Source organism: Charadrius vociferus, unplaced genomic scaffold, assembly GCF_000708025.1.
Source record: "Charadrius vociferus isolate BGI_N301 unplaced genomic scaffold, ASM70802v2 scaffold553, whole genome shotgun sequence".
NCBI lineage: Eukaryota > Metazoa > Chordata > Aves > Charadriiformes > Charadriidae > Charadrius > Charadrius vociferus.
In genome coordinates, this window is record NW_009647688.1 from 51,107 (window position 1) to 63,349 (window position 12,243).

Below are 12,243 nucleotides of genomic sequence, written 5' to 3' on the forward strand. Positions count from 1 at the left end.
GCTCACCCCTAAACCATGTCCCTCAGCACTATATCTACACGACCCTTAAATACCTCCAGGGATGGGGACTAATATCACAACAGAGTCCTTGTCTTGCTCTTTGCTTGCTGTATCACTCGGCAAATCATCCTTACTGGGAAAATTAACCTTTTCTCTTCATGCAGCCTTCCAGGTAGCACAAAAGAGCGATGGATAGGAAAAGGGTTCCACAAAATACCAGACTTGGTCTACCCCAAGCTGGCAGGCATTCCTTGAGAGGTATGGATGTGACCTGAATTGCTACTGGGGGCACCATGAGATAGGACAAAGAGAAGTTAAATAATTTAAGTAGTAGAGGAAGTACTAAGATGGTTTGCAGTGCTTTCACTTCTGCAGTTCTTGACATCCATAGATCTCATAACACTGTACAAAAGGGAGGTGAAATAATGCTCCCTGAGGTAAGCCCTTTTGGGAGCCTGATCAAAGTCACAGCATATCTGCATTGCCATCGACATGAAATGGCTGCGGCGTTGCAGGATTGGTAACTTCACCATGACAATGCCTCTAAACATCTGAGAAGCTGGTGACAACCACAACTCACAAAGTATGGTGACACCATAGACCGAGCGGTGTGACAGTTCACCCACATTTTAAAATACACAAAAATACACTCCCACCTCTAGAACAGATCGAGTAATTGAACCACAGCATAGTTTTGACCAGAGGAGACCTCTGGGTCTCTTCCTGAGAGACCACCCCGGTGTGCAGGGCAGGGCTAACTTTGAAGTTAAGTTGCCTGGGCTTTTCCCTTTAAGGTTTGATTATCTCCAAAGAGATGAATAGCTATAAAGTGCAAAATAATAATGCTTAAATAATGAATAAGACTTATAATTTGTAATTTAAAATTCATGTAATGCCACTATTAAAGATGACACTGGTAGATTGTGTGCGCAGCTGCTTTTTGCATAGCCTGTGACTCCTTCGGAACAATATTGTGGACAATGCAGAGCTGAAGAATTCAAACTATAGGGCATGAGGCTGTTCAGACCGAACATAAAGCAACAGTGAATGTCTGCTACTTATCAGCGCTAGGCAAAACTTCATTAACAATGAAGCTGATGGCATTGTATTTTACCGTGACTTTTTATTATGAATTCATTTAGATTGTGCAATTAATCCACTGTACAGTATTTATGTAACTCTTCTTGGTTATTTTCTTCCATTCCAATTCAGCTAATGGGGAAATGGAATATTAAGAGTTAATCACAGCTTTAGGAACAAATGAAGTGACATTGCATTTACTGATACTTTAGCTTAGGTGGTAATCCATTGTTACCAAATACTCAGTCAGCACCGAAGAATACCACACGTTAGTCGGTACTACTCACCTTCTTAAGCTTTACAACACCTTCCTGAGTCTCATAATCTGTTGTAATTTCAAACATATCCATGCCGTCTCCATCAATGATGCTGTAAGCTACCAAGCCATTTTCCCCAATGTCTGGATCTTTGGCCTTCACTCTTCCTACCTCCTCTCCTGGGACAGCTGCTTCCGACACTGACATCTGGTACACACCTGGTGGAAGAAAAAAAGGCATTCTCCTTAAGTGTGCAGTCTGCTCTCCAGTTGTGTATTTACTCATTTAACTTGTAAGTTCAAAAAAAATGCAATAATTTTTTACATTTTCAAATCCCCTGAAGGAATGTTATGTTCTAAAGAGCTTTGAGAAGCAAGTCATCTGTGAAATCTTAAAACACATTGCTAATCTATATAAAATTACCTCCTCACTGATGTTTTACACAACATCTGTGTGTGTCTCTGTTCTGGGTGGGGTTAAAAATACAACCAATCATTCAGAATGCAGAAGTTGTTGTGACATCAAGGTTATCATTCGTATCTGAAATGTTATTATGAAAATGGAAGGAAAATTCTCTTTTATGTGACTCATGGTATGACCTTCAACTCTGTAGAGTCCAGAAGAATTTCTGCCCTGAATTCAGAATTTCTGAATTCAGGAGCCACAAATTATTTACAACGAATTGGATAAGACCTCACTGCTGTGCTGGCTAAAGAATAAATCTGCTGCTCTCTACAGCTTTAATTTGGAGTGTGAACATATAGTAGTAATGATTATTAAAAATTAGTACAACAGAGAATACACACCGATGGCTTTCCCTCATCAAACTCCAATAGGAAAACAATCCCCAAACATCCCATGGATGTGTTGCTATACATGTTTTTCCTTGCGTAGTCAGGGACACCAGAGGAGAACAATACTGTTCTGGATAAATCTCTCTCTCCAACAGTTCTCCTTTAGGCAGCATTGATTCCAGGACCATCCCAAGCCACTCCAGAGTTCAGATAACATAACCTGATCCTAAGTGTACAAACCCTATGACAGCACTTCCTGCCTCTGCATCACAATTAATGAATTGGAAAAAAAAATCCATGAAAAAATAATCTAATTTATCTCCTCCTCCATAATTGCTCTTTGTTGCTGCACGAGCACCCTAGGAACATCAGGAGACTTACACCAGGCAGGGACTTGGCTCATTACCCATAAAAACAATTGGCACATGTCACTGAAATAGGTCATTAACTCCAGTCACAAAGAACCCAAAATTTAAGCACATAACTCATTAAGGGTTTGAGCAATGAACAAAAAAAAAAAAAAAAGAAAAAAAAAAAAAAATTGATCACTTGGATGATTACATAAACAGGTCAAATCCTGGTTTTGCGTTACAAAGCATTCCAAATTAAGGTTTTAAGTTGGGCGTGAATGATTGAGTAAGTAGAGTAACTGCTATTTGGGATTTCGGATAATTTAAAATATTCTCCCAAAACACTCAGCAAAGTGGCTTGAATTTGGAGAAAAAAAAATCCATTGTGTGATGAAGTGACTTAACGGAATACTATGTGCTGGTGTTCCAGGTTATGATGTGAAGTGAAAAGGTGTGTTTGTGAGATATGTAAAACCTGATATTTTGGGCATTTAATAGTTTTCTATCAGAATGGTATAATATGCTGAGATAGATCTTTACATTTAGGGACTGGCTATGTCATTTCAGCTCTTGTATGAGGGTCCGGGAAGCTGCGACGTTGGAAGAGCAGCTGTCAGAGAGATGGTGGTGCCCGTGAGGTATCAGTGTCATAATGGTTGTTCAGAGGAGAAAGAGGGTGGGCTGGGATGGTGCACACACTGCACTCCAAAAAACCAAAACCCACGCAGAGACGAGATGCAGAACAGATGTGTGGGTCCGTTAATGTACTTCCACCCAACTGTGAAGACTGAATCTGTTAACGTCAGCCCTGATTAATTTTATATGTGAAAAGTAAATAGTAGAGGTATAAAAAATGACTTTATTTGACCACCAGCAACTTCAACCATCAATTTAAAAATGGAATTGTACTAAATTTGGTTTGTATTGCCATGGCAAATATAAGTCTTGAGGAGTATCCAGTCTTAACTTTTATCCTTGGGGACATTCACCGTTCCCTGAGAGTGTTTACAGAAGTAAAAGATGAAGCGTCAACACTTAATATGAAAGGCTATGTGAAATAAAAAATGATGCTCACTCACTTGAAGGTCTGTCAAAGACCTGAAAGGGCATAATCAGGAGCTGTTAATAGATTGTACAACACTTTCATATGGCCAAGAGAAGCAAGAGACTTCAAGCCTGAGAAATACAGCTGTAAGAACGTAAAGTAGATCTCCTTCCTTTTTCCGTCTTTATGAAAAAACAAAGTGGATTTGTTCGTTGAAAATGACCATCAGAACTACGCTTGCAAATCGCTATGAGCTTGGAGTACCAAGAGGCATGACGTGAGGCTGCTTGGAGACTTCTTTCAAACACTGTGGATCTGACTGTGGAGCTTTCTGCTGCGCATCCGCTGCGTCACCACCTCACACCACAACTCTACCAACACAGGAGAGTCTGTGCCTACACAATACACATGGGGAGTTTTGGTTTAACCTCCTCCTATTTCCCCGCAATGATTTCGTACCGTTCTTGTGGTCTGAGCAGAGTAGTAAACGTTGTTTGCTTTTTTTGAAGTGCCTTTTACAGCCACGCTATAGTTATGAAAGTGGGAAAGGAAGTAAACCAGCTTACCCCAGCACTGCTGCAGGGCAGGCACATTTTCTAGGATTTTTGACCAATTTGGTTTAACACTCAAGAAATGGGGCATCTTTCTCCATCGACAGAGAAGTCCAGGCTATGTCTCCTGATCATATCATAGGTATATTTCTAATATAACATGGGCAGGTAGTTTCAAAAATTAAGTGTAGGGTTAGGAAACTTTGTAATCTAATCGTGACCTTGATAAAAGTCTGACTTTGCAACACAAAGCAAATAATCCAGACACTAAAGCTCTATACGTTACTAACGAGAATGTGTAAATAATATTTATCTATTCAGGTGTGTTGTGATAATCCATCAGTTACTGCTTTTTGAAGTTTTGAAAATGTCTGATACTATACGAATACAGGTACTAATAGTAAATGTGGGTAAGGATTTTACTGTTACTTACTCTGTGGGAACTTTGGTGGGTTGTCATTGACATCTGTAAGTGTAATTGTCACTTTGGTTGTTCCTGAGAGGCCTCCCATGTGTCCTCCCATGTCTTTCGCCTGTATTACAACGTGATACTCTTCCTTAGCTTCTCTGTCCATATTCGGAAGGGCAGTTCTGATAATTCCTATAAACGCAAGGAAAATATGGCACACGCAAATTTTCACATCACGAAAAAATTGGATACTGCATTTTTAGTTTGCGTTAAAGTACAGCAATATTTGCAGTGATGGTGCAGATTCTGTTCTCCCTACGCTGTGCATCATGCTATGCAAGGAATGTAGCCCAAATATTCAACACAGTTGAACACGGAGCAACCCTGGAGAATCACAGTTCAGCACGGACACTGCCATTTCTATCATACTGTATCGTACCACAAAAGAAATAGTATCATCTTTCTAGTGTGTACCCAGAAGCTCTACCAAATGCCAGGGGACCAGCCTGCCAAAGCGCTTAGCTAGAATCAAGAGCGAATGAAGGAAGCTTTGCTCAAACACATCAGTAGGTATACCCAGCTGTACTGCCTCGGTCAATATATTTAGTTCTTCATTTTAATGTATTCCAGTTATGAGGTCCTACTCAAATAAACTGCTCAATAATACCTGTTTGAGCTTCCACTGAGAAGTACGGCTGACCTTCAAGAATACTGTAAACCAATTTGGCACTGTTCCCATAGGTAGGATCATCAGCATCTGAAGCTGTTACCTGAATAACTGATGTACCTAAAAATGGAAAGCAAACACAGAAGGAATCCAGTCAGAAGCAAACGTGTCTGTAAGAACCGTGCGGAGGTGCTTTCAGTCATATGGCATAACTATTTCTGAACTTTTTTTATTTCCAGGTTTGGTAAATGAAAAAATTTACTTGGCAATTTATATACGACAAAATAGACTCATACGATCCAAAAAGATTTGTCACCAGCTGTGATGTGGATTAACGTTCTAAACAGTGAAAATATAAAAGTCAGCAGTCACTCTATACCATTATGGGTTTTTTCCTCAGTAGTTTAAGCATTATATTACTTTTGTTGTTAGACAGCCAAACAATAGAGTTTTCTTTTTACATTTTCCTGACTAAGTTTCAGAGAAATCATTGCTGTGGAAGTCTCTGAGACAGACACAAGCTCAAACAGGACATGAAAATGGAATAGATAGTGTGGCAGTAATTCCTTAGCTTTATTACACAGCTCTGCCAGAGGAATGATATTGATGTTTACCCCAGAGGATTCACACTCCATAAATTCCAGGGGACCCTCACATTCCTCCTAGGAGGAAATAGTCCCGTTCTAGGAACCACCTAGAGACATTTCAACCATGACAGTTAGTAGCTGTGCAGGGTTTGATTTGGTCAACAAATTAGACACACTGAGTCACTGGCTGAGCACAAAGTAAATTTTACTTCCCAAAATTCTGGATGAAAAGAATTAAATAAAGCCAACACGTACTGACAATGCAGCATCTTCCACAAGGCCAGGAACAGAAGTGCATTTATGAGTACTTACCTACATTTGATCTCTCTGGCACATTGGCATGGTAGTTTTCATGAAGAAACTCAGGTGGGTTGTCATTTATATCTTGAACTTTAACTATGAATTCAGAAGGTGGTTCCAAAGGTCTGTTAGTGTTCCTGTCTACAGCTTGTGCCGTGAGAGTGTACTGAGCTCTCTCCTCCCGGTCCAGTGTCTTTGTTGCGTGGATGTTCCCTGATTTGTCATCAATAACGAAAATGATTCCTGCTCCTTCACCTGAGAGAATGTATTTAATGTTTCCATCTCCAGAATCAATATCTGAATGAAGCTACAAAATGAGAAACAGACGTAACTTAACAAGATGGTATATATTTCATGTATGTGTTTATGAAACAAAGAAGTTCATGAAATTACATTTCATGTGTGCGTTTATAAAACAAAAAAGTACAGGAAATTACTATCATTTCATAGTTTTCAAAAATCGTGTCCTACATCAGACAATAACGCATGCTCGGCCATGGGCTGTGAGCACATCTGCCCTGCATTCAGAGAAGGTGCCTGCACGGACTTGCATGCTACCACACGTAGGGTGCTACTGAGAGCCAAGCTTTAAGGTTTAAGGAAGAGAACACACGAGAAGATAGTTATAACAGGTTCTTTACACAAATGAAGTTGGAAGGAAGCGTCATTTTTACAAAGATTTTGTGCACTTCATACTCTACTAGGTTACATGTAAAAAGTTGTTAAGTGACAGATGGGATGTAACGAATGAGCCAATCAGTGATTGCCAACTAGTTTTTAATTACAACCTCTTTAATATAAAAGTAACAAATGCTTACTAAATATTCTTACTTTCTCAACCAATGCACACTTCAGTGTGATGAATGAGAGAAACATTGAGCCAAATTACAGATTTACTGATTTTATATTGGCATCTACAAAGTGCACAATACTAACCGTCTTTTAAACCAGATCACCCAGAATGGTATTTGCTATCATTGATCAGAGAATAATTGTGGCTGGAAAAGACCTTTAAGATCATCAGGTCCAACTCTACCAGGCCCACTTCTAAAGCATGTCCCTGAGCACCACATCTAGACAGCTTTTAAGTACATCCAGGGATGGCAATTCAACGTCGTTGCTGGGCATCCTGTTCCAGTCTTTGATAACCCTTTCAGTGTCAAAGTTTTTCCTAATATCTAACCTAAACCTCCCCTGGCTTGAGGCCATTTCCTCTTGTCCTATCGGTTGTAACTTGTGAGAAGAGACCAACACCCACCTCTCCACATACTCCTTTCAGGTAGTTGTAGAGAGCAATAACGTCTCCCCTCAGCCTCTTCTCCAGACTAAACAACCCCAAGTCCCTCAGCCACTCCTCACAAGACTTATTCTCAAGACCCTTCACCAGCTTCGTTGCATGTCTCTGGACCCTCTCCAGCACCTCAATGTCTTTCTTATACTGTGGCGCACAAAACTGAACACAGTTCAGTTTTGACTGAACACTTGAGGTGGGGCCTCACCAGTGCCAAGTACACTGGGACAATCACGTCTCTCGCCCTGCTGGCCACACTAGTCCTGATACAGGCCAGGATGCCGTTGGCCTTCTTGCCCACCTGGGCACACTGCTGGCTCATATTCAGTCGGCTGTCCACCAACACCCCCAGGGCCTTTTCTGCTGAGCAGCTTTCCAGCCACTGCTCCCCAAGCCTGTAGCGTCCATGGGGTTAGTGTGGCCCAAGTGCAGACCTTGGCCTTGTTAAAGCTCACACTATTTGCCCTGGCCCATTGATCCAGCAATCTCCACTCTTTTGCTCTGGGGTTAACTCAACACAATTCTGCTGACCATTTATAAACTGGCAAATGTACTGTTTTGTTTACGTATTTATATTCTGTTTGTGTTAGACGGCAAGAGAATTCAGTCCAGGATGAGTGTACATACACATCTGCACACGGATATGTATCTCACTCTACACACAACCCTCATATGGTAACTTGAAAACAAAATGATGAGGAGATACCTATTGAGCAGTATGCTTTTACTGAGCTGCTGAGTTAGAGATTACATTTTTAATTACTATTTTTAAAGACCTGAGAATGATACCAGATATTCTTGAGACGTATTGTTGCTCAAGTGGTTGCTGTGGTTCGTGCTCTTGTGTGAAATAACAGCCTGTACACCTTCATTCAACGATTGCTGAGGTCAATGGAAAAATTTGTATTCACTTCGGTAGTATTTTGCTTAGCACCTTAATTGAGCTTCAATAAAACGATTAATTCTAGGTGAATAAGTAGCTGCTGAAGAAGCAGCTAATACAACAGAAAAGTAATGGCAAGAAAAAAAGCAACTCACAAAATTATAATATAAATTAATAATATTAATTGATGAATAACAAAGAAATTCTTTCTTACCCTTCCTACTAGTACAGGATCTGGTCCCGTATACTCTTCTATAACAAAGAACTGATTCCACACCCAGCCTCTTTTTGAGCGATGCAGAACTTGTCCTTCTTTTCCTTTTTCATGGTGACCATGAAGCGATGGCCTCAGGTGGTTCAGTTTTTCTGTAGTTACGGCATGGCTGTAATACAGCATGCCCAGGCAGATAAGAGCGGCATGTAAACAATTGTCCTCCTTCATTTTTGGTTATTTTGTAGGCACAGGAGTATCCAAGAATCTACCCCTTCCACCTTGGAAGTCAACAAGTTTGAGGCTGCTGAAAAGTCTCAGATGAAATGTTCTGCACATAGGATGCCACCACACATTAAACACATCACTCAATGCTCTGCAGCTTCCCAACTTAATTCCTGAAAGAAAGTAAAATGGAGAAGATTGTCAGTTCTTTTATGTCTTTGAGGTGCAATATTTTTTTTATTAACCAAAATAAAACTGGGACAGCCTCGGAGAATTTCAAGATAATAAGAAGATTAAAATATATTCATAATTATGAAATACTGAGTAATGAGTATATTTAGTGTTTTGTTACCTGCAACTGCCACCTTGTAAAATCTCCTGACTTGCTGGTTAGAGCATTCGTTTGGAAGTTGAAAGATAGAGAATTGTATTCTCTCATGATCCTTCCAAATGGATTTAGCCCAAGATGCAAGGTAACTGTAGAAATACCTAATTTATATCTAGGCCCTCTTTGGAGCTCAGATATAAGCCTTAGATACAAGCTCTTAAGCCATAGGTTTAGATATAGGATAGATACCAAGATACTTGCTTATCAAGAAGGGAATATTTCTACACATGCCTGGAAAAAGACCTTTTCATGACTAACAGATACTCATGCTGAAAATAACTACCTATATGTTTTCCTAGGCAGAAGCAGTGCCTGACAGAACTCTGAGGACCTACGTTTTCCATTTAGACCCTTGAAGTAGCCCTTCTACCTCCCTCGAAGGATCAAGTCGTCAAAGCGGAGAAGCAGCATTGATTGCCTATTCCACTGTCTTTGTGCTGGTGACGATAAATGCCATAAACCAATAAAAGCATATTCAGATACTTTTGATAATATAACAATTGATTTGGCTATTTATTCCTACGTTCCCTGTGATTTAAATGACCAGAATTAAATTGATTTCTTACTTTCTAATAATTCTTAAAACACTAGGTCAGAATTAATATTTGAAGCAGAAACTGCATAATACAGTGAAACCTGAACTGAGGTCTATACCTCCAGCAGCTAACAATCCATCATAAAGTCCACTTTGACTTATCCCTGGGGTTTCCAATATATTCTCCTTCAATCTTTACAGAACAGCCAATTTTTACAAGGTCTCTACCATGTTTGTTTCAGCTTTCAGCGTAATTCACTTTACCCTGCTGCAAGATTCTAATGAAGCACTCAATGTTATATTCAAACAGGCACATGTATAATATATTCTACCATCTTCTTTAAAACAGGATGATTTTTTTTTTTTTTTATGAGAAATGGGGAGATTTTACACATAGTATTTGTAGCAGACAAAATGTGAATATAGGTAACAGCTTGAACCTATATCACATTCTATAACTCCAGCAACAGATAAACATCTCAGGAGTACCAAACCCACTCATCTTGGGATGGTTTTCCCAAATCCTGAGCAGTCATGTCCTCCCGTCCACGTCCCTTTGCACGGTTACATAAAAGTACACACTCAATGTTGACAGACAGGAGTTTATAAATAAGTAATTCATAAATAAGGAATGAAATACTTGGTTTTATTTCCTCAAAAAAAAAGCTGATTTTTGTTTTTGTTTCATTGAAAATGGACATAATCTCAATTACACCACCACAATGGCTTCAGCACAATGAATTAAATAAAAGTCACACATATAGATGCAAACATAATCTGGCTTTCCTATGCATATTTATTGTGTATGCATTTCCTATGCATATTTATTACATTTAGTGTATCCATTTAATTTTGTATTATTGTTATATGATGTCACATTACAGATAACTCATACCAGCATGGAAGAGATGAAAAAGAACACAATCTCTATTATTTTGGTCAGAAAAATGCTTTTATCTGCCACAATATGTGCGTGTGAAGCGTGGAGCATTCGGTCTGTGGTTTTAGAGCTTATTTTGTATCTCCACTTTATTGGGGTAAAAATAAGGTAGGACTTAAAGGGCATGAAAATTGAGATTTAACCTATTTTGGAAGTGGCTTAAATATGCAAAGCCTTTCAACACTAGTTACTATTATGATAATAGTTAATTCTAAAAGGAAAGGACACTTTTTCCCCCCCAGGTTTGCATAGAAAAAAAAAGGAAAGGACACTTTTTCCCCCCAGTTTTGCACAGAAAAAATAAAATCGAAGCCCCTAGTATGCAGTATTTACTTACCAAGCTTCCCTATCATTTAACTTTACTATACTGTAGTAAGTCTTTTTAAATCCCATCGAATTCTTTACTCATCCCACAGATGTAAACTGAGTCATTCTGTTCTGTTTAGTAAACACCTCTGGATTTACCTCCTTGTTGCAGGTGTCAGTTTTACCCCCCAGCAAGCAGGCTCTGAGGTTACCTCTTCTGGCTGCTTTGTCTACAGAAAAGTGTTGATGTAACAAATTCCACATATTAAGGCCGTTCAGTCTGCTTCATAATTGCATTCAGTTAATCAATGGTACTGCTCTTTGGGATGTAGTTTGCCACCGAGTGCCCTTTGAGCCAAATAGTCTTCAACGCCATGCCCAGTATAGCTAATTACACGGGACAAGGACACTTACTACAGGGATCTATAGTACGTTACTGGTGTGCCGCAGATAGAGGTGTTTGGGCTCTCGGACTGTTGCGTGGGGCCTACGTGCTCCAAAGAGAAATGAAGTAGGAAGTACGCCCCGACAGTTGTGCATTTTCAAACCTGCTGTGAAAAAAAAAATAATCCCTAGGTAAACTGCTTACATTAATAGGTTTTGGACGCGTTTGAAAATTAACCTCACTGATAATTATTCTTCATTAACATCACATAATGATCTCAACAATGAAAATAAGTAAACAAATATGGCCATTATTCCCAAACTTTTCAATACTGCTATGTAAATTAGTAAACACTTTATAAAGATGCTTAACAATAATGGAAGAGCAAGGCTGATACGTACGCTGCATATTATCAGCTATTCAAGTATGAAGTGCTGGAAACGAAACGTTGATCATACATCCATGCTTAATTTACTAATAAGGATTTAAAGCAAAAATTGTTTGCTACCTTTCGTTTTACCCTTTGCATATACATGTACAGAGAGGAAGCAATAAGGCTACAGGTCTTCAAGATAAACTCATCCACTACTTGGGCTACAAAAAAAAAAAAAAAAATCACTAAGGCTGTTTATGGTACTTGCTTCTGCTCTGAGGGATAATGTGAAAGGACTCGACGCTCGTGATACCAAGTTGGCTCTGGAGTAAGTGACCCACCACCGGACAGGCTGCAATTAGAGCTGGAGCTGTTGGCAACGAGGTCCCCTGGCCTCCTCCTGCCCCTCTCCCTTCCTGAGGTTCATGCTCTCGGCTCAGTTACCTAGCGGTTGCCACAGCGGTATGCTCTCTCACTCCTGTTGGCATAAGAAAAGCTAACAGAATAAATCAACAGGGTTCCACCGACGCCTATGAAATTACTTAAATTTCAAACAGATACAGTTGGGCTTTTTCTAAACCATTTTCTTCCTAAAAGGCAAGGTGCACAAGATGCTCTTAAGTTAGAGCTAAAATAAACTTCATTAAAAAGCGAAGCAGTATTATG

General features: G+C 39.5%; 1 protein-coding gene across 1 annotated transcript in view; it reads right to left on the bottom strand.

Moving 5' to 3' along the window:
* The window catches only part of CDH11 (cadherin 11, type 2, OB-cadherin (osteoblast)), a 42,103-nt gene that overhangs the window by 13,179 nt on the left and 16,681 nt on the right, over positions 1-12,243 (bottom strand). Inside the window, exons 2-6 of the mRNA XM_009881371.1 lie at positions 8,429-8,823; positions 6,053-6,347; positions 5,154-5,273; positions 4,511-4,678; positions 1,368-1,555 (exon numbers count right to left, since the gene is read on the bottom strand). Of these exons, the coding sequence (XP_009879673.1) occupies positions 1,368-1,555; positions 4,511-4,678; positions 5,154-5,273; positions 6,053-6,347; positions 8,429-8,656 (999 nt within the window). The 5' untranslated portion in view covers positions 8,657-8,823. The remainder of the gene's footprint in view (positions 1-1,367; positions 1,556-4,510; positions 4,679-5,153; positions 5,274-6,052; positions 6,348-8,428; positions 8,824-12,243) is intronic.